Below are 23,270 nucleotides of genomic sequence, written 5' to 3' on the forward strand. Positions count from 1 at the left end.
CCTGCCCTCAGAAGTTTGTTATAATTTAAGTAGGCCTCAGTTATTTGGACTGAGTTAGTCAAAAAGGCTTGAGGAGCAGACCTGCCCTTTAAGAGATTTTCTCTTAATGAGAAAATCTGCAGTTCTGTCAGCAGACCTAGAACATACCAAGAAGCTGTTCTGGGGACAAGGCCGCAGGTCTCGCTGACCTCAGCTTGTACGCCACTGGAACAATAAACATCAGCCATATTTAATAAACATCCACATTCCAGTAAGTAAAGGAAAGGTGACATTAAATATTAATCGAGTGGGTGGGTATTATGACACCACGAGGTGGCCCAACCAATAGTCTGGTCTAGGGGAGGGCGAATATGATGTCACAGTTAACTCTTTCCTAGTCGGTATTAAAACGGAGGTGGGCGATCAGAGCTCCCTCTGCTTCATACTTTCATGCCCTCCATTTCTGACTTCTACTGACTGGAACCCAATTATTTCTCTAAGTATGTTCTTCCTTTCTGTAATCTGATATAATGTATGCTGTACATAGGTAGTCTAGATGTAACATAGAGTAGATACAAGAAGACCTGGGTACCTTCAGCAGGAAGGTACTCACGCAGCTGTAACGCAACATGGAAGTCTGCTTTGCCAGGAGATGATAAACTGTATCTATCTGTATTTCTGTTACTTGAATAAATAACGTAAACATGGAAGAAGCCTGAGGAAGTCTATCTCCTACTTGCTGTGTTGAGAGTCAAGTGATCTCACAGTCTGTGAGACGGTGGTGTCGAAGCAAGGTGATATAGTACAGGTTCTAACAGTGGTGCTGAAGCCCTTCACTGCCTAGCTAGACAAGCAGACAGGGGCCGGGGGCCGAAGAAGTTTTCAAGATATTCCATAGCAAAACAAGCGGAATAGACGCGGACTGTAAAGCTTATCAAGCTGAGACTGATAAGTGGTGTGGGGAGTGTGCGTTGCGTGAGCCAAGCAAGCACACGGGCTGCAATTCGAGGATCAGCGGCGAAACTCTTGGACGTTACACTGTAACTGAAGGTGCACACAGTTACAAGCCTAAACCTGGATCGCAACGGGACACTCCGGGGCCAGCTGGCAACTTGCTGCGGGAGAAGTCGATCCCCTGAGCCGGTCCAATGTGGTGGGGCCAGAGAGTTGACGCTCAGATTACGCTCAGGAGTTCCGGAGTCCACAGAAGTTTTGCGGGAGAACAGTTGCGAAAGCTGATGAATTGCGAAGAGTCTGCAGATCAGGCACGTATGATTTACGTTGTTATATTGCATTATGTTTATTGTACAAGGAGAGGATAATGTGTTCTGTGTTTTGTGTTAATTGCAGCGTGGAGGCTGCGGGTTTCTTGTAAATACATAGTGCTGTTTTCAGAGTTTATGTGCTTTGATTTTTTTTAGGATTCAATGTTCCTGTGTTGCATACTTATGTAGTGGTTATCTCTGCATTTGTCTCAGGCATGTTTTGCTGGAAAGATGTCGATTGGGGTTTTTTTTCTCTTCTCTTCCCTTCTCTACAGAGGCTGGGAAGGAAGCCAGACATGGCAGGGGGGGGGTCCCCCGTGGCAGAGGGAAGCCAGCTGTGTGTCACTCCGTTAGTAGTAGATGGGGGAGAGAGAGGTAGCTGAGTAGACAGGATAGGGAAGTTGAGACAGTTGTTAAACTTAGGAGTAAGGTTTTTCTTCGGTGAGCTGGCGTTTTTCCAGAGCCCGATCAGTGTGTTTTTTTTCCTCTCTGTCCGTAGTGGATAGCGTAGTGAGAGGTGCAAGCTTATCTAGTTCCAGTCCGTGCTGCTAACAGTTTCTAAAGGTATGCATATGTTTAATGTTGTTTAGTCACGTCAGACTGATAAATGTTCGTCTCAGAAGTACTTGCTGTTAATGTGGTTTGGAGTTATGCTGCGCGCTTTAGTAGTTCTGAGGTATGGCGGAGATAAGCTGCAGATGATTTGTGTAGAGAGGGAGTTTTCCATGTCCCTGGGTGAATAATTGCAGCTGGGACAAAGTTTCTCCGGTTTTGAAGACAGTGTGTGTGGCGGAATGCTGATTTTTTTTTTTCTGCACTGTGTATCGATGCTGTGTAATTGTGCATAAAATGTATGTTCTGTGTGAGTTTGTTTTCTCTCCTAAGGTTTATAGGATCGAGAGGCTGCTATGGGAGCAGCCATCTTAGCTGGCAGTCCAGGACTCAAAATGGCGGCAGTGGAGAGAGCCCGCCCCCAAGAGTCATGGCCCCCACACGTCATGGCAGGGGGGAGGAGGGGCTGGGGGAACCACGTCACGTCAGGCTGTGCTCGCGGCTCCAGGCAGAGCAGCTGAAAGGGAGGGGGGTAGAAATACAGAGACATTCTACTGTGTGTCTCGGTTCTCAAAGTATTTCCCCAGAGCTTTTCCCTGGGTCCATGGAAAGGAATGCCAGAATACGTGCACCAAGCTATTACTGTAAGACTAGCATGGCCACGGATAGGAATTGTTTCCCAGCTAGGGGCAGGGAGACAAGGAACAGCGCAGGTCAGGAAAGGGTCTGTACTGAGTTACTTATGGGATTATTCCTTTAAGTGGGGCACCTTAATGGGTGTTGCAGCATGAGTTCCCAACAGTGCAGCAAGGGGGTGCCGGAGTTGGAAAAAAGGGAGTTGACCAATCCGGGTTTCCGTCGCCGCTGCTGCAGAGCGGTAACGTTTTTTTCCGTTTTTTGTCGTGGACAGGGCCAGAGCTTGACTAAGAGGTCTATGCTGGGCTGGGGCTGTTTTTTTGTGTGCGTTTTTTGTCCACTGATTAGTCAAATGTTTTTTCCAACTCCTATCCATTGTAGCACAAAGAACAAGAACTGACAGCAGTTCATGGGGCAATTATACAAATGAAAGAATTGCCATGTACAGAGTGACAGTGTATCAGTACGGTGTTTGCCATATGACTACCTACCACGTGGGCATTCGGGGATCTGCATACAGGCATGTGACGCTGGTATGCTTAGCCCTGCACCCTATATAGTTTAAGTGTTAAATGCTCCTTCCTACAGGGAGGCAGCCATTTTTTTTTTGCAGTTTAGGTAGTGGCACGGCAAACATTGACCAGAGGGTACAACACACAGAACTTCTAGCAGAGCTGGTATCGCGATGAAGTTCTAGATAAGTTAATGCGAAAATGAGTAAGAGCATTGCAGGCTCACCTGCAAAGCAGCAACAGGTGTGGCATCCGTAATCTGTGCATGCGACGGCCGCGCATGGACAGATAGGGGGGATGTGGAAGGAGCTGCAATGAGGTGAGAGCTTCCAGAGGTGAAGTCCGCGGGAGCATATTTTAAACAGGTAAGTACTGAGGATAGTACTGAGGTAGGGGGGGTGAAGTTTAACTCCAATCTACCAAAAAGAGTAAGCAGAGTTCATGAGAACCATAAAGCAACGAGATCAATTACAATATATATTGATCAATTTAAAGTGTACAGAGTACAAGCCGCAGGGCGAATCCCAAATCATTAATAAGAATTGATTTGTTTGTATTTTGATTTCAGGAGTTGGGCAATATGGAATCGAGACAGCTGCAGTGCTGGCAGCAAAGATGGAGATGTAAGTCGGATAAGCGAAAGGTTCCAGATGCCAATCTAAGTTTGGAGAAACACGAGATTCCTGAAATTGGAAAGAGACTAAAACACGGGATTCCTGAAATTGGAAAGAGACTAAAACACGAGATTCCTGAAATTGGAAAGAGACTAAAACACGAGATTCCTGAGATCGGAAAATGTCTAAAAAAACTGACTGAACAAAGCATAGTGCAAATTGCTAATGTTTTTCTTTCCCAAGGTGGTGCTTGTATAATGAAGAGTGCCATGCTGATGGTGATCCTAGGTTGCCGTTTCGTCCTAGGAGAACGAAGAGAGGACATTCTCATGTATAATAAGGGGTTAATGAGAATGCAAGGCCCAAGCATGTTATTGTTGGGTGACAAAGGTACTAATCCTTTCACACCTCCTTTCGCTTGGCACAGATGGACCATGCAGGGACGGAGGAAAAGAGCACTTGTGCCAGGAGAAAACAAATTTCAGGGCACAATGTGGGTGAAGGGTCTGAAGGGTCAGGTGTGCGGGCAGTGGGAATTGAATGGCAGTGTAAATCTGCTATTCCAGAATCGATGCACCGATCCAAAGAGTTGTTAAAAGGTACATTGCAGTACAATGGGTACATGCAAAAGGTGGAGTGTGTGATTCAGGGGTACCTTGTCTTGGTTATGCAGAGTGAGATGGTTCCAGATTGGAGAGGAACGAGCAGGAGGCGTCAATTCTCCTACCAGAGAGACGCAGGGGACAACATCACACTCTGGAGCTACCAACAGAGAGTGCCTCTGAAACAACTATACACACGTAAAGGCTGGAAAGCCGAGGGTTGGTGGTTCTCGAAACAAGAAGTAAAAATCGAGATCAAGCCACATTTCCAGGTGACAAAGAGGGTGGGGAGAGCGGTCCCGGGAGAGGGAAAGCCAACACAGGGAACCCCATTTGCACCACACGGGTCACCACAGGGGACGATATTACACAGTCCATATGCAGCCACTTATCCTCATGCTAGTTGGGTAAGTGAAGAGGTACTCTTAATTGAAAGATTGCAGAGAGTACAGTCTTCCCGACCTCAGGTACAGATTGTGCCTCAGGACATAAGGGGGGAAGAGGTCCAATCAGGACAGTTGGGGGCATATTTTGTCAGGGAGATGCTTAAAGATCCTGTGCAACTGAGATTGGACAAGGGGAAGTATATCGATTTTTCTGGAGAAGAATCTTTTGTATGGCAGCTTCGAGATGTTTGGGTGAACAAATGGAAACGGTGCAACATTTCTTTAGGCACCGCCACTTCCTTAGTTCCCACCTCAACCCGTGTCTTACACCAGGACCTGAGAGGTCAACCTTTTTTGGTGCTAGACGGGGAGGTGAAACAAGTAGAGTTGTCCTCATGCGGGCAATTCTTGCAGAAGTACCTGCGTTGGCCGGGGCAAGTCAAATTTAGTGAAGAAGCCTGCGGGCTCAATAACGCAGAATGCGAGGCTACCATTCAAAAGATCCACCCTGAAGCCCAACCGATAGTTCCGGTGGCTGAAGGAAAGGTTTGTTTTTTTAACATAAGGTCTAATGATACATTCAAGGTATATTCTCATAATTGTTCCGATAAGGAGGAGTTTCCAAGGGGAACATATTGGGTGAGCGGAGATCCCATATGGATCCAGTCATCCAGGTTTGATGACGTTGTTTCTCAAATTGTTAAGAGAACTCTAAAGTTCAAAGGTTCACGTGAAGTTCCCATCCTGAAAGATAACAAGACATGGGACAAAGGGGAACAGGTTTTGACTCAAGACGACCACACTTTGTTACAAAGGTTAAACAAACAGTACACTAAGTTAGAGGTAAGATTTCACCATGATCCAGGTGATCTTAACGAGGTAGAACACAAAAATAAGCAGGTGAGTTCCAGTCTGACCTGGTGGAAAAGGTTTCCGGTGATGTTCCAGGGACACTCTGACTGGGCCTCTGCAGTTCCAAAGTTCTTTCTACACCCACTGGTCGTCTGGATGGGGATGACAACTTTAGGCATCATTATCCAGGTGAGGTTGCGTGTTAAAATTACGTAAAACAAATTAACCTGGTCCAGAGATTGGTGCCTCATAAACAATCTCATGAACCAATATTTTTAAATTAAGGGATATACAGGGTTACGGGTATAGGTTTAGTAGTACCGGTGATGGAGTTGATTGTATAAAGGCGTTCTTTTAGAAGGCACCTGGCACTGCTCCATTGAGTAACAAACACACAAGTTTCACTTTTCTGTGGTCATGCAAGTTTGTGAGTGATACGCAAGTGACGCAAATGCTGAGCATGTGGTATAGAGGGACTTAGAAGTAGGGCCTCCCCAGAGAGCCTGGTTACAGGAAGACCAAGAGGTCGTGCTCTCTCTCTTCAAGGGGTAACCACCGAGAGCAGAGAAGTTGTGTGAGCACGAACATCGAAAAGTGAAACATAAAGAAAGAAACCAGGTACTGGTAGGTTCAGAAGCTGGGATCTGCGGGTCAAGCCGTTTTAGGGGGGATTGTTATAATTTAAGTAGGCCTCAGTTATTTGGACTGAGTTAGTCAAAAAGGCTTGAGGAGCAGACCTGCCCTTTAAGGGATTTTCTCTTAATGAGAAAATCTGCAGTTCTGTCAGCAGACCTAGAACATACCAAGAAGCTGTTCTGGGGACAAGGCCGCAGGTCTCGCTGACCTCAGCTTGTACGCCACTGGAACAATAAACATCAGCCATATTTAATAAACATCCACATTCCAGTAAGTAAAGGAAAGGTGACATTAAATATTAATCGAGTGGGTGGGTATTATGACACCACGAGGTGGCCCAACCAATAGTCTGGTCTAGGGGAGGGCGAATATGATGTCACAGTTAACTCTTTCCTAGTCGGTATTAAAATGGAGGTGGGCGATCAGAGCTCCCTCTGCTTCATACTTTCATGCCCTCCATCTCTGACTTCTACTGACTGGAACCCAATTATTTCTCTAAGTATGTTCTTCCTTTCTGTAATCTGATATAATGTATGCTGTACATAGGTAGTCTAGATGTAACATAGAGTAGATACAAGAAGACCTGGGTACCTTCAGCAGGAAGGTACTCACGCAGCTGTAACGCAACATGGAAGTCTGCTTTGCCAGGAGATGATAAACTGTATCTATCTGTATTTCTGTTACTTGAATAAATAACGTAAACATGGAAGAAGCCTGAGGAAGTCTATCTCCTACTTGCTGTGTTGAGAGTCAAGTGATCTCACAGTCTGTGAGACGGTGGTGTCGAAGCAAGGTGATATAGTACAGGTTCTAACAAAGTTCTATTCTGCCAGAAAAACTTTTATAGCTGTGATTTGTTTATCAGACAGGTTTACTATATTCCCAACAAGATACCAGAAGCTGTCACTTGCATGCCTGGAAATGAACCCTTTCAGGCAGCAAAATAAAGAAAGATAAACAGCCTGGTTATTTTTCAATGTAGGCGCTAAGCTTGTACTGAGAACGTATGAGTCGATTGTACTCCAATTTTATTGCCTGATGAACTGGGATGTGCTCACGAAACGCGATGCATCTATCCGGAGTATGTAAATAAATCGCTTTTATTGAATTAAGCAACATTTTTCTGTGTCTATTTTGAGGAGGTAAGTCCACCACTAACCCCCCATTGTTCTCTTTTAAAACACTTTATCCTACTTTTATACTTTTGGCGCCTCTGTACAATAAGTATGTCCACCCCTGGTGGAGGGGACTTGGTTCCCGCGACTTCTTAATCCTGAGTGGGGACAGGTCTAATACTCCCCACCTACCTTCAAAGTGGTTGCCTGATACGGTAACCCAGATTTGTGAGCAGTGCCGCTCGGATAGCCCCATTGTTTGCCCCATTGTCGGCCACCACCTCTCCGACTCTGAGGCCTCTGGGGGTCAGCCAACTCCTCTCTTGCTCTCGGAGCTTGGCCAAGACGTGGTCTGCCGTCAGCTTGTTCTTGCCCACCGTGACCATCTGCAGCAGTGCTTGGCAGTGGTGGGCCTTCACGCTGCTGCTGAGGCGGGGTTGTTTGGCAGAGGATGGAACCGGATCAGAGCTGGAAGCTGCTGCACTTCCCCTGACCCTGCTGCGGGGTGGCACCACCCACCGGGGTGATGATGCTGCTGTCTCCTCTTCACCCCCTTCCACCAAACTGACCCAGTGCGCGGTGAAGGACAAACAGCGGCCTGTCCTGAACCGGCTGCTCCATGAATCCATTGTCACATGGACGCGCGCACCAAGCGCATGATCCAGCCCACGCTCCACGTTGGCCTTCACAAAGCGGTGCAGTGCTGGGATGGCCTTGCGTGCGAAGTAGTGCCGGCTGGGGATTGGCCAATCCGGCGCTGCGCACTGCAGGAGCGCACGCATCCGGCTCCCCTCCTGCACAAACGAGTACGGGAGGAGCTGGGAGGACATGGCCTGTGTCAGCAAGCCGTTCAGCTGGCGTATGCGACGGCTGCCAGGAGGCTGAGCCCTGACCACAAAAAAAGTCACTCAGCAGGGTCTGGTGGTGGGGGCGTTTTAGGCTTGCACGTGAAGCCGAGGAGAGAGCAGAGGAGACCACTGAGGAGGACTGGCTGCCTGAACTCAGTGTCAGCAGGAGTGGCAAAGCTGGTTATAATGCTCTGACCTCTGCAAGGGCCAGCACCAGCTTCCTTCAGCCTCTTGAATTCCTGATGCTCAGGTTTGTGCTTATTGCCCAGATGGTTTATGAAGCTGGAGGTGCCATAAGTGGAGGGGTGAGACCCTCTGCTCAGCTTCACATGGCATAATTTGCACGTTACAAATTTGCTATCCAGTGAGGGCAGATGGAAAAACTGCCATATTGGGGATTGGAGTTTTCCCTTACGTGGCTCAGAACGGGATGCTGCTGTGGATTTTCTCCCGGTGGTGGTTGGGGCCTGGGGTTGAGTGGTGCGGCTGGTGGTAGTCGTGCCACTGACAGATGGAGCAGCAGCCTGCGGGTCACGTATTCCATGCCCACTGCTGCTCCTGCCAATCCCTGCAATGCTCAACCTGCGTGCCAGACCCACTGACTCCTCCTCCTCAGAGTCAGAGCTGACATGCCCCTCCGGTCGCTGGTAGTCCGGGTCCTTCACCTCATCATCAAACTCCCCTTCGTCAAACTGCTGGGATGATGAGCCCGCCTCAAACTCCTCTTCTGCTGACACATCATGGACGGGCTCCCCCCCAACAATTACTGTCAGCATCTCAGACTCTTCTGTAAAGCCAATTTTGCTGAGAATATTTTCTCTAGGGCTAGGGCTGGTGGCCTCACTGTCACTGGCTTGCTCCTCGTCATGCGCCATCTGCTGCATCACAGACGCGGCGTCCTTCTCCTCCAATCTGCGCCGCTGACCCTGCTTGAAAATTGACGCAACACACTGCTGAGTCTCTGCAGCGTGACTGCCAGTGGGTAGCGGCGGAATGACTGATGCGGCAGAACTGCTGCCAGAGGCCGCAATGTTGCTCACTCTCCTTTTGGCCTTGCCCCTCCCCTGCCAGTGCCAGATATAGTACAAGACTCACTGATGAGTTGACGTCACAGATGTTGTGTGTGGGCCCGGGGTACTTGGTGCACTTTTATTATTGGCGGCGGGCTTGGAAATTATCAGCAGATTGACAGACAGGAGCAGAGTACAACAGCTAAACACACTGACACTGCTCACTCAGCAGCACAGCAGCAAGAATCTGTAGTACTAGCACTGCAACTACACAATATAAAACCACAGTATAATAGCAGCCCAGCCAGCAGCAAGGAGCCTGGAGTGTCTGCACACACAAAGACACAGGACCTAGTAGCAGGCACAGGCAGCTGCTGCAGCTGAAAGACTGACTGACAAGACTGACTGACACTAACAAATTACACAGACTAGCTAAGCTAACTACAACACAGTAAAACAGTAAAACCAGAAGGTGTTTTAGTGTTAAAACGCTGGGTTATCACTGGGATAATGTACTCGCTTCAGCCAAACACTGGACAAAATATCACAGTGGTAGTCACAAAGCAAGGACGAGATTCTTAACATGGCCCCCTCCTTATATACAGGAGGGACTGGCCAAGGTTCCCCTCTGTGATTGGGTGCTCGGGCTTAGGCTGGGAGCGCTCTGATTGGCTGAATGACGTCATGGACGTCATCTCCATGGTTACAGTACCCGGATTCGGATATCCGACCGGTATCCGCGGGTATCCGGGTTATGCGGCCAACTATCCGCATAGGGCTATCCGGATTACCGTCCAGATACCTGGAATCCGGATCCGATCGGATGGGCCTAAAAAGTTTGGATATCCGAGTCTACTCGGATATCCGGTATCCTGATGAGCAGCACTGTTTGTGAGTATAACATTATACTTCTCCTTCTATACCCATAAGTTACAGTGCATACTACACTATTTTGGGCTCCCGGTGTTCCCCCTCCTTATCAGTCCAAAACCTGTCGGTTTTGTCAGATTTTCACTGCTTAGTTTTTTTGCAATAGTGGTCCTTTAAGGAACAGAGACCACTGGTACAAAAAAACCCCTGCTGGATACCAAAGAATCACTGCAAATACCAGATGCAACCGCCATCCACTCCGCACGCCGGGAACCTCAGGCCACCCACTGTGCCATCTCTTATTACGGCAGAGTTCTGAGAGCCGGTTAGGAGCCTCTGTCATTGGCTCCTGACTGTATGATCATTGTAAGCCAATGGGAGTTGCTTACATTGATCAACAGGGTCAGGAGCCAATGAAATCAGCGCCTGACCTGCTCACAGGGCTCTGCTGTCATAGAGACGGCAGGGCGAGTGAGCTGCGGTGTGCAGAGAGCGACGCGATTATCGGGAGCGGCAGAAGTGGCAAGAATGCGTGGCGGCGGTGAAGTGAAATCTACGCCATAGCAGATATTAGGGGATCAAAACGGTGTAGATTTCAATCACCGCCATCCGTGAGCAGTTAAACTCACCTGGGGCAAGTAACAGGTGTGAGCAATTTAAAAATCACACCTGAAAGCAGATTAAAAGGAGAGAAGTTCACTTAGTCTTTGCATTGTGTGTCTTTTTGTGCAACACTAAGCATGGTCAACAAAAAGAGGAGAAGAGAACTGTCTGAGGAGTTCATCTCCAGAGATCTAGATTTGCCTTCGTCCACAGTGTGCAACATTATCAAGAATTTTGCAAGCCGTGGCACTGTAGCTAATCTCCCTGGGCGTGGACGCAAGATAAAAATTGATGAAAGGTTGCAACGCAGGATAGTCCGGAGGGAGGATAAGCAGCCCCAAACAAGTTCCAAAGAACTTCAAGCTGTCCTGCAGGCTCAGGGAGCATCAGTGTCAACGCAAACTATCCGTCGACATTTTAATAAAATGAAACGCTATGGCAGGAGACCCAGGAGGACCCCACTGCTACAGTTTGCCAAAATGTACTTGAGTAAGCCAAAATACTTCTGGGAAAACATCTTGTCAACTGATGAGACCAAGATAGCGCTTTTTGGTAAAGCACATCATTCCTCTGTTTACCAAAAACGGAATGAGGCCTACAAAAAAAAGAACACAGTATATACTCTATAGTGAAATATGGAGGAGGTTCAATAATGTTTTCCTGCCTCAGGCACTGGGTGCCTTGAATGTGTGCAGGGCATCATGAAATCTGAGGATTACCTAAGGATTTTGGGTCACACTGTAAAGCCCAGTGCCAGAAAGCTGAGTTTGCGTCCAAGATGTTGGGTCTTCCAGCAGGACAATGACTCCAAACATACATAGCTACATAGTTATTTTGGTTGAAAAAAGACATACGTCCATCGAGTTCAACCAGTACAAAGTACAACTCCAGCCTGCTCCCTCACATATCCCTGTTGATCCAGAGGCGAAAAAACCCTTACAAGGTATGGTCCAATTAGCCCCAAAAGGGAAAAATTTCTTCCTGACTCCAGATGGCAATCAGATAATATCCCTGGATCAACATCATTAGGCATTACCTAGTAATTGTAGCCATGGATGTCTTTCAACGCAAGGAAAGCATCTAAGCCCCCATTTCATTGCAGGTATAGAGTTTGCCATAACGACTTCCTGTGGCAATGCATTCCACATCTTAATCACTCTTACTGTAAAGAACAGTTTCTAAATAAATGGCTAAAATGTTCTTCCTCCATGCACAGATCATGTCCTCTAGTCCTTTGAGAAGGCCTAGGGACAAAAAGCTCATCTGCCAAGCTATTATATTGCCCTCTGATGTATTTATACATGTTAATTAGATCTCCTCTAAGGTGTCTTTTCTCTAGACTAAATTAACCCAGTTTATCTAACCTTTCTTGGTAAGCGAGACCTTCCATCCCACATATCAATTTTGTTGCTCGTCTCTGCACCTGCTCTAAAACTGCAATATCTTTTTTGTAATGTGGTGCCCAGAACTGAATTCCATATTCCAGATGTGGCCTTACTAGAGAGTTAAACAGGGGCAATATTATGCTAGCATCTCAAGTTTTTATTTCCCTTTTAATGCATCCCAAAATTGTTAGCTTTAGCTGCAGCGGCTTGGCATTGAGTACCATTATTTAACTTATTGTCGATGAGTACTCCTAAGTCCTTCTCCAAGTTTGATGTCCCCAACTGTATCCCATTTATTTTGTATGGTGCTAGACCATTGGTATGACCAAAATGCATGACTTTACATTTTTCAACATTGAATTTCATCTGCCATTTATGTGCCCATGTAGCCATCCTATCCAGATCCTGTTGCAATATGACACTATCTTCCTGAGAGTTGACGATTCTGCACAATTTTGTATCATCTGCAAAAATAGCAACATTGCTCACTACTGCATCTACTGGGTCATTAATAAATAAATTGAAGAGCACTGGACCCAGTACAGACCCCTGTGGGACCCCACTGCTAACAGTCTCCCATTTTGAGTACGATCCATTGACCACAACTCTTTGTTTTCTGTCCATTAGCCAGTTCCCTATCCATGCACACAGACTCTTCCCCAGTCCTTGCATCCTCAACTTTTGCACCAGACTTTTGTGGGGAACAGTGTCGAAGGCCTTTGCAAAGTCCAAGTATATCGCATCTACAGCATTCCCAATATCCATATTAGCATTCACTACCTCATAAAAGCTGAGCATGTTAGTCAAACAGGACCTGTCTTTAGTAAACCCATGATGATGCTGAGAAATAAGATTATTTTCTACTATGAAGTCATGTATAGTATCTCTTAGTAACCCCTCAAATAGTTTGCATACAACTGATGTTAAGCTTACAGGTCTATAATTTCCTGGATCAGATTTTTTGCCCTTCTTAAATAATGGGAAAACGTGGGCTGTACGCCAATCCACTGGGACTCTGCCAGTTGAAAGAGAGTCACAAAAGATAAGATAAAGGGGTTTATCTATAGCTGAACTTAATTCCCTTAGGACCCAAGGATGCATGCCATCCGGGCCAGGTGCCTTGTCTATTTTTAATTTATTTAGTCTTGCCTTCACTTCTTCCTGGGTTAAGTATTTAATATTACAGTAAGAAGATTGAGACTCTTCTGCCTCTGTAATTTGCAACAGTGCTGTTTCCTTTGTGAAGACAGAAGCAAAGAAAGCATTTAATAACTCTGCCTTACCTTGGTCATCCACCATTGAGTCCCCACCCTCATCCTTTAGGAGTCCTATACAGTCAACCTTTCTTTTTTTAGAGTTAATGTACTTGTAAAACTTTTTTGGGTTAGATTTGATATCCCTAGCGATTTGATTTTCAGCTTCGATTTTTGCCAGCCTAATTTCTTTTTTACAATTTTTATTGCACTCCTTATAATTGCTTAGTGCAGCCTCGGTCCCCTCCTGTTTTAGGACCTTATAGGCATTCTTTTTCCTCTTAATTTTATCCCTAACCTTTCTATTCATCCATAGAGGCCTTTTTTTTTATTCCTAGACATTTTGTTTCCATATGGGATATACATACTACAATATTGATTGAGAATAAGTTTAAAAGTTTGACATTTCCCTTCAGTGTCCTCCCCTCGTAGTACATTATCCCAGTTCACCAAACTTAGTGCCTGCCTAATTTGATTGAACTTTGCTTTTCTAAAATTTAGTTTTAGTGGTCCTGCTGCCCTGTGGCCTATCAGTCACCAGATCAAACGTTATCATGTTGTGATCACTATTTCCCAAATGTTATTGAACCTGCACATTTAATACATTATCTGGTCTATTAGAAATGATCAGATCCAGTAACGCATTCCCCGTAGTTGGTTCCGTTACCATTTGAGTCAAGTAATTGTCCTGTAGTGCTGCCAGAAATCTGCTGCTTTTACCAGAATGGGTAGCCTCAATACCCCCAGTCAATGTCTGGAAGGTTGAAGTCGCCCATAACTATGACCTCATTTTTACTTGCAGCTTTTTCAATCTGCTGTAGTAATCGCAGTTCTGCAGCTTCATTAACATGAGGTGGTCTGTAGCATACCCCAATAAGCAAATACGTCAAAAAGCACCCAGAAATGGATGGCAACAAAGCGCTGGAGAGTTCTGAAGTGGTCAGCAATAATTTCCGCACTAAATCCCATTGAAAACCTGTGCAGAGATCTTAAAATTGCTGTTGGGAAAATTTGCCCTTCCAATAAGAGAGACCTGGAGCACTTTGCTAAGGTAGAGTGGTCCAAATTTCTGGGTGAGCGGTGTAAGAAGCGTATTGATGGTTATGGGAAACAACTGATTTCAGTTATTTTTTTTCCAAAGGGTGTGCAACCAAATATTAAGCTACGAAATGGGGGGGTCGGAGGCGCCCTGGTGGGTACTCGAGAAATAATGTAGGGTAATGACAAATACACGTGTATGTATGTATGTATGTATGTATGTATGTATGTATGTATGTATGTATCTATATATATATATATATATATATATATATATATATATATGTATAGATATAAAGGTAAGGAATAATCCTACCTTAATGAGTAGTCGCTCACGAATCATAAAGCAAGTACTTTATTGGGGCACTTTAAGTGTCCCAATAAAGTACTTGCTTTGTGATTCGCGAGTAATTACTCATTAAGGTAGGATTACTCCTTACCTTTATACACCAGGGTGCCTCCAACCCCCCATTTCGTGTTGTTCCTCCCCTGGTATCAAGGGATACCACCTTGGCAGGTGGCTTTTTTCCAAGGAGCTGCGACCCCTTAAGCAACATCACAAGGCCAAGTGGGGACGGTACTTCCCCACATGCTACATAAATTGGTTGCCTCACGTGCAACCCGGCTTTGTGAGTATATTTGATTACTCTTAACTTCGATCCATTACGTGTGAGATAATACACCAGTTTGGGCTCCCGGTGTCTTCCAGTTCCTTTTCTTTACCCTTCCAGCATACGTCCAAATATTAAGTTAAGAACGCCAATAATTTTGTCCAGTCCATTTTTGGAGTTTTGTGTGACATTATGTCAAGTTTGCTTTTTTTCTCCCTTTTTTGTTTAGTTCTAATACACACAAATAAAATAAACATGTGTATAGCAAAACGTGTTACTGCAATACTTGATTCTCCGGTAATATTTCTGGGGAGCCAACAATTTCAGCCATGACTGTAAATGTATAATGATAATGACCAGGAAAAGTGCTGTGGTTGGTTATAATAAAGAGCATGCAAAACTTACCAAGTATTCAAACTTTACGTCAAGGTATTTTCGAATTGTTAATTTAGTGTCAGGAATAGCTTTGTTGAGGTAGGTGTTTAAATCATTCAGCATCTGTAGAAAGAAAGGTACAATCAATTATGAAATAAAAACCGAATAGTATATACAGAGTAGCGCTGGGTCAATTAATTTCCCTATTTTATTTGTTCAATATTAAAACAATATACAGTATATTACATTTTTGTTGCAACTCTATCCAGTATTAGTATTTGTGATTGCATACAATCAGTATGCCATACTAATCTTATATAATAATATAAAACAAACAATAGACGGTTTAACCTTTTACCTGCCAAGCACGTACTAGGTAGGTTTTGTTTGGGGGGGAATTTTTCACTCAAAAATTTTGTTATATCTCCAGAAAAAGTACAACATTTTGTTTTCCATGTTCAAGCCCAATTCATTACAGAAAAAAAACAATATATAATATATCCTATTTCATGTAGGTTTACTTGTCAAAATTCCTAAGTAAACCTAATGAGTGCGAAGTGTCTAAAAATTGCTTGGCAGTAGATGTTCGCGTTTAGGACAAATCGGGTGGCAGGGAAAGGGTTCATTATCTCACACTCACATGCACGTCCAATCAACGAATCCCACAGCCCGCTCCAGCAGGGGGCACATAGCTACATTTACCGCAGACTGCTCCAGCGGAGGAAAAGGAGACAGTTACGCATACCGTTCTGGTGGGGGAGAGGGACACAACCATCATTGCTAAGCTCCCCTCGAGTTAGTGACTTGAGTATAAGCCAAGACCCTGTGTTACTGGTTGAAAGTCTGCAGTTCAACTGCATCTGAGTTGTTTAATTTAAAGGGAACCTGTACTGAGTAAAACTATTTCAAATAAACACATGAGGTAACTTCAAATGAACGTTAAATAGTTACCTTGCCATCAGTTCCTCTCAGAAGCTCACCATTTTCTTCTGACAATGATCCCTTCCAGTTCTGACAACATTTTGTGAGAACTGAAATATATCAGTTGCTGTCAGTTATAGCTGAGTGGAAAACTGATATGCCTAGTAATGTCCATGTTTCCCTATGGCTCAAGTGGACGATGTTACAGTTTAACAGTGTGCTGACCAGAAAGCTGTTATGGGGTAATGGCCATTTTCAAAATGGAGGACGGAGAATTCCCTTGATCACAGTGGACATACAGGACGTGGGAGAGGAGAAAGGGATTGAGGAGTAGACTACACGGGAGGTAAGTATGACTTGTGTATGCTTATTTTGACTTTTAATTTTCAGTTCAGGTTTTCTTTAACCATTTAAGCTTCCTGCACGTAGCAGCTACGTCCAGGAGGCCATGTGCGCTCCCGCGGCTGATAAGTAGTGATAAAGTTATAGGCTAATGAATGGGAGGCGAACATTGTTCGGATGCATAAAGTGAAAATGCCTGAAGGCTGAAGTGGTGAAGATGTATTGTGGTAATGTACAGGACGAAAATTAGAAAAAAGTCTCCGTCCAAATATTTATGGACCTAACTATATACAGTGCAGCTGGAAAAAAATCCCAGCACGTCACTTTTTCCACGTTTTGTAATTAATTTTTTTTCACTTGGAATTCTACACACAACATCCTATAAACGTGAAAAAACATTGCTAGAGGTTTTGGCAAATTTATTAAAAACAAAACACAGAATAATCACATGTACATAGTGATGAGTGAAAATGCTGAATTTTTTTTTTTGCATTCATTTTCGCAAAACAATGTAAAGTTAGACTTTCTTTTTTTTGTAACTCATATTGAGAAGACAACATTACAAAAGTTGGATCAGTAGTACAGAACATCGTTAATAAAAAAAGAGTAAACAAACAATTCTCTAGATAATTACAGAGTAGAATACGCAATCAAATATTTAATCTCTTTTGACTACTAATTATTGCTATCACAGAGTATAATCCAACACTATCGTGTATTTTTTAGTAGCATTAGCCCTCCTAAAATCAGAGAAACACAAATAAAAACTAAAAATATATATGAAACAGAACCAGTACACATTGAAACTATCAATATAGTGTTTCCCACCTCTCCTCCACCCCCCTCCCCTCCCACTCATTATAAGAAAATACAACAATACAACATGATATGCGCATGGAGGAAAACCGTTTTAGCCATTTATTTAGGAAAGGGTTCTTTACAGTAAGAGTGATTAAGATGTGGAATGCATTGCCACAGGAAGTATATATACCTGCATTTAAAGGAGACTTAGATGCCTTCCTTGCGTTAAAAGACATCCATGGCTACAATTACTAGGTAATGCCCAATGATGTTGATCCAGGGATTTTATCTTATTGCCATCTGGAGTCGGGAAGGAATTTTTTTCCCTTTTGGGGCTAATTGGACCATGGCTTGTAAGGGTTTTTCGCCTTCCTCTGGATCAACAGGGATATGTGAGGGAGCAGGCTGGTGTTGTACTTTGTTCTCTGGTTGAACTCGATGGACGTATGTCTTTTTTAAACCTAAATAGCTATGTAACTATGTACATCTCTCCATACAAAAAAAGGTACCATGGCTCTTAGTCTAACTAGTACCCTCGATATTCCATTGTCCCAAAATACCCGATCCTCTGCATGACCTTTTGCAGTGAAGGGTCTATTCTTACACTTAATTGTTATGACCACTCAAGCTGCTGTTAGAATGTGATTCAACATTTTCTGTGTATACTAGCATACATTTTGTTGGGGTTTTCCCAGAACATAGATCGAAGGATCTAGGGGGGCCTCTTTATGTATTACTTGCTTAATAAGCTTCTGATTAGGTTCCCAAAGTTCAACTTTCGAGCGAAAATGCCTTTGAAAAACATTTTCTACTACCTTTTAAAGAAAAGCTGTCAGCCATACTATCTCAGAAAAAACAAACAAACACACAAATAAGTAGAAAAATACTTGCTCTACTTACATAACATATGTATTGCACTGTCCACATTTTGATTTTAGTGGTGTTTCTATAGTAAAAAAGAGAAAATCCTTAGGATTTTCCATTTTTACTCTGTCTATCTTGAAGCCAATCCTTACATCATTTCCTCCCGTGCTCTGCCTGTCTATGCTTTGCCCGTCCTCCTCCTAGTCTTCAGACACTGCCACCCAGCTCTATAGAAAGTGCATTGTCATTGTGTGACTGCAGAGCTGGTTTATTTTGCTTCTCAGCATGAGAGGAACAGAGGCGTGGGAGGGGAAAATAAGAGTGAAAGAGGCTTCAGCCAATCAGGCTGCATTAGTTATGTCTGAGGGGAAAGTAAAGAAGGAAAAACAAAACCCAGCATCTCCTGAAACTTCCTTTGTGTGGCAGATGTACCAAATAAGAGCCATGGAAACTGGGGAATGATCTTTTATGGGGAATCAAAGTAAGAGTGATTGTTAACTTTTGGATTGCCTGGTTAGAATCCTTATTGCTTGTTTACCAGATAAAAATAAAGAATTGATTTTTGATTTTATGCCTGACAGTTACGCTTTAAAGCGTGTGGTTTTTCATGTTTTTTTGCAAATTTCCGCTTTAAAACGTGTGATTTTTTTTAACTCTTAACTCATGGATGACAATTTGCAGTTTTGGCAAAAATTCACATGTTCACACATTTTCAAAATTGAAAATAGCATTTTCAAAGCAGAAATTACTTGGCGAAAATTTGCAAGCAACACTACATGTACATAAATATTCACAGCCTTTGCTCAATACTTGTCAATTCACCTTTGGCATCAATTACAGCCTCACGTCTTTTTGAATATGATGCACAAGCTTGGCACACCTATCCTTGGCCAGTATCGCCCATTCCTCTTTGCAGCACATCTTTGCAGAATCTCTTCAGAGATGTTTAATCGGATTCAAGTCTGGGCACTGGCTGGGTCACATAAGGGCATTCACAGAACTGTCCTGAAATCACTCCTTTGATAGATTTGTTTTGTGCTGGTTTCCTCCAAAAGTGACAACTGGCATTCACACCGAAGAGTTCAATCTTTGTCTCATCAGACCAGAGAATTTTGTTCCTTATGGTCTCCAAACTCCAGGCAGGCTACCATGTGCCTTTTACTAAGGAGTGTCTTCCGTCTGGCCACTTTACCATGCAGGCCTAATTGGTGGATTGCTGCAGAGAAGGTTGTCATTCTGGAAGGTTCTCCTCTCTCCACAGAGCACCTCTAAAATGACCATTGGGTTCTTTGCCCCCTCACTGACTAACACCCTTCTTCCCGATCGCTCAGTTTAGATTGCCGGCCAGCTCTAGGAAGAGTCCCGGTGGTTTTAAACTTTTTCCACTTACAGATGATGTAGGCCACTGTTCTCATTGGGACAAATATTTTTTATAAATTAAAGTGACAGAGTCACATTAAATAATAAAGTGTTTTTTGATAAGTGTTAACCCCTACCAGACAAATTAACCTCTTGTGTCACCTATACTTGGCCTTAAAGTGAACCTCCGGACTAAAAATCGACTCAGCAGCACTGAAAAGGTTTGGTGTTTCTTTAACAGTTTCACAGCATCAGAACTTTGTTTCTCTTATACAAGCCTCATTTTTAGCTGCACAGATGAAAACTGCCCGGGCTTTTTTCCCCTGATGCTGTGCAAAGCATGATGGGATTTCTGATGTTGTTGTTCTCTTTCTGTAGTTTTGGTGCAATTTTTTTTTTTTTTACATTTTGAATTTGACATTTGAAGCCTAGCGTATGCAGCTGGGAGGGGTAATCAGGACACAGGATAGTTGGAACTGTGTCTCCTGCTCCTTGTCACCTCCTTTCAACCAAAAAGATGGCTGCCCCCATGACAAAGATGGCAGCCCCCATGAATCACAAACATTTGCCTGTTCGTTTAAAACAGGATGGGTAAGAGATTGTATTACCTATCTATTCTAATTAACATAACTAATGTAACTTGATGACAGTATGTTTGTTTAGGCTGAAGTTCCCCTTTAAGATTCAAGGACACTTGTAATTGCTGCCGCTCATAGCAATCTTATGTGATCACTAGGGTGACAGCTCGAGAACCCAATGCTGTACAGATGCATCGAAATGTTGTTGCCTGCCAAAGCATCTATACAGCACTGGGGTCCCCAAACTGTGCGCCCTAGTGATTGCATGCAATCACTACAAACACACAGGCTGTCAATAATGGCACGCTAAATGCCCAACTAGTGATTGAATATGGCATACATAGTTTTAACCGGGATGAGCCAAGTCATGTATTTTGAGGTGTTTTACAACTCTGGCACTTGTCATTCAAAAATTAGGAAGTGGGAAATTAACTTTAACATCTGTTCATTAACTAGTTCCCCGCCCGCGTACAGTATATCTACGCTCCTTTGGACTTCACTTCCCCGCCCGGAGCGTAGATATACGTACCCCCGCCGCTACCGCCGCTGTCCGCTCTCCCGCTCGCACTCCCGCGATCGTGCACGCCGCTGCCCGCTCGCCCGGAGATCAATGAACGGGAAAATACATTCCCGTTCGTTGATCTCTGCCCCCGCAATGATCTGCTGCTTTCGCTAAGCAGCGCGATCACTGTGAAAAAGAAAAAAAAATCCCAGCCTCTTTGTACTTCCTCCAAGCTTCCGGAAGGACGCTTGGAGGTCGCATTAAACTGTTGCCATCTTGTGGCCAAATAGTAAACTACACCCTAAACTATTTTTCACACACACATACATTACTTATACACAAAAAATTAACTCATTACCTCCCACACTCCCCATTATTTTTTTTTTTGTAATTAAAAAAAAAATAAAACATTTACAATAAAAAAAATACATAAATAGTTACCGTAGGGACTGAACTTTTTAAATATTTATATCAGGAGGGTACAACACTGTTACTTTATAAACTATGGGCTTGTAATTAGGGATGGACGCAAAACTAAAAAAAATGCACCTTTATTTCCAAATAAAATATTGGCGCCAAACATTGTGATAGGGACATAATTTAAATGGTTTTATAACCGGGACAAAATGGCAAATACATTTCATGGGTTTTAATTACAGTAGCATGCATTATTTAAAAACTATAATGGCCGAAATCTGAAAAATAATGTTTTTTTTCCCATATGTTTTCCTATTTTCCCATTAAAACACATTTAGAATAAAATTATTCTTGGCATAATGTCCCACCTAAAGAAAGCCTAATTGGTGGCGAAAAAAACAAGATATAGTAATCATTGCGATAAGTAATGATAAACTTATAGGCGAATGAATGGAAGGAGCGCTGAAAGGAGAAAATTGCTCGGATGCTGAAGGGGTAAAACCCCTCAGTTGGGAAGTGGTTAAGCAATATTTATTAAAATTACGACTGTTAAGTTGACCATACATAAGGCGGCTTGGCAGCCGATCGACCATCCAATTCGATTATAATTGGATGAAAATCGGTGCTGCCAAGTGCATGCCCGATCGACAATGCACTCAAAATTGGTTGCACACATTGGTCAGACATGCTGCAAGATGTAGGGCCGACTTGCTCAATCGTGTGCGCGAAGGCGAACGATATGGGGATGAGAGACGAGTCCCCTGACACTGTCCCCCCCTAATGCGTAATGTACCCCCTTGGTGCCCAGTGCACTTTACCTTACCTGTCCGTGGCTGCCGCTTATCCTCCACTGGCCCTGGGTGCATTCCTCGCTCCATACAAATGCCCCACGTGGTTGCCGGAGTAATGGGGCGCATGTGTGACATCACACGCGCACCCGAGTTTACACCGGCAGCCACGTGGGGCACGTAAATGGAGTAAGGAGTGTGCTGGGGCCAGCGATAGACAAACAGCAGACAGGTAATGTATTGAGCACTGGGGGGACCCTCATCACATATTAGGGGGGATGGTGAGGTGGACAAGGCCGATATATGGGCAGCCAACAGATCTCTCTCTAATCAAATTCAGTTAGAGAGAGATTTGTCCCTTGGTCAAATTTGCCCATCATCGCTAGATGTATGGGCACCTTTAGTTCCTTTTTAAAATTGTTTTTAGCAGGGGCATTCCTAGGGTCCTTGGAGATCGGTGGCACCTAGGGGCACTAGGTGGGGGCTATGTGCGGCACGCGCAGCGGCAAAAAAATGGGCGTGGCCATGCAGTGAGTGAGCGTTGCCATGGGTGGGGCCAATCGTACATTAGATTAGGACAGTGGTGGCAAACTTTTTGGAGGCCCAAACTGCAACCCACAAGTCACTTATGTATCGCAAGGTGGCAACAGCAATTTAAACTAAATACTATACAAACGTTTTAACACATACATGAACATTATGGAAAATCCAAGTTGAAAACCTGAAAAGATAAGCAATTTCATCCATCCTACTCCTGAAAAAATATATTCATTTTTTTAGAACCTCCCAGTTTTATTTTCTGTTTTAAAAAGCTAAAAAAGTAAGTTTAATGCTATTGTCTCATATGATGATGATTCAGCTTTTCCATTAGTCTCGCAGTTCGCAATCATGTGACCCCCAACAAGACAAATTCAGCAATCATGAGGCCCCTATCAAGACAAATTCAGAAATCATGAGGCCCCCAACAAGACAAATTCAGCAATCATGAGGCCCCCAACATGACAAAGTCAGCAAGCGTGAGGCCCCCAACAAGACAAATTCAGCAATCATGAGGCCCCCAACAAATCATGAGGCCCCCAACATATCATTAGGCACCCAACAAGACAAATTCAGCAATCTTGAGGCCCTCAACAAGACAAATTCAGCAATCATAAGGTCCACAACAAGACAAATTCAGCAGTCATGAGGCACATAAATAGCATTTCACATAAATAGGCAGAATGCCCCCTTAATATGGAAGACACCTCTCACCTGGCTTCTGAATTCTCCTCTACTGGCTGCTGTACCTGGCAATACTGTTTTTGGCTGGATTGGGGATGATGTGTGAGCTGAAAGGCCTGGCAGTGATGCTGTGGCCTGGCTGGCGGTGATGCTGTCGCCGATGTTGTGGCTGGGTTGGCTGGCAGTGATGCTGGGTTGTGCTTGGCTGGTTGAAGTAAATGCTGGCTTGACTGGTGGTGATGCTGTGGCCTTTTTGATTGTGATTCCGGGCTGGTTGGCTGGTGGTGATGCTGGGCTGGCTGGCCTGGATAGTTTAGGTAGCGCCAGGAGTACCC

At 44.1% G+C, this 23,270-nt stretch overlaps 1 protein-coding gene across 1 annotated transcript in view; it reads right to left on the minus strand.

Annotated features, from left to right (window-relative positions):
• Window positions 1-23,270, minus strand: part of LOC137521243 (PRKCA-binding protein-like) — a 329,979-nt gene that overhangs the window by 178,936 nt on the left and 127,773 nt on the right. The window contains exon 4 of the mRNA XM_068240230.1: window positions 15,173-15,265. Coding sequence (XP_068096331.1) covers window positions 15,173-15,265 — 93 coding nt within the window. The remainder of the gene's footprint in view (window positions 1-15,172; window positions 15,266-23,270) is intronic.

Source organism: Hyperolius riggenbachi, chromosome 6, assembly GCF_040937935.1.
Source record: "Hyperolius riggenbachi isolate aHypRig1 chromosome 6, aHypRig1.pri, whole genome shotgun sequence".
NCBI lineage: Eukaryota > Metazoa > Chordata > Amphibia > Anura > Hyperoliidae > Hyperolius > Hyperolius riggenbachi.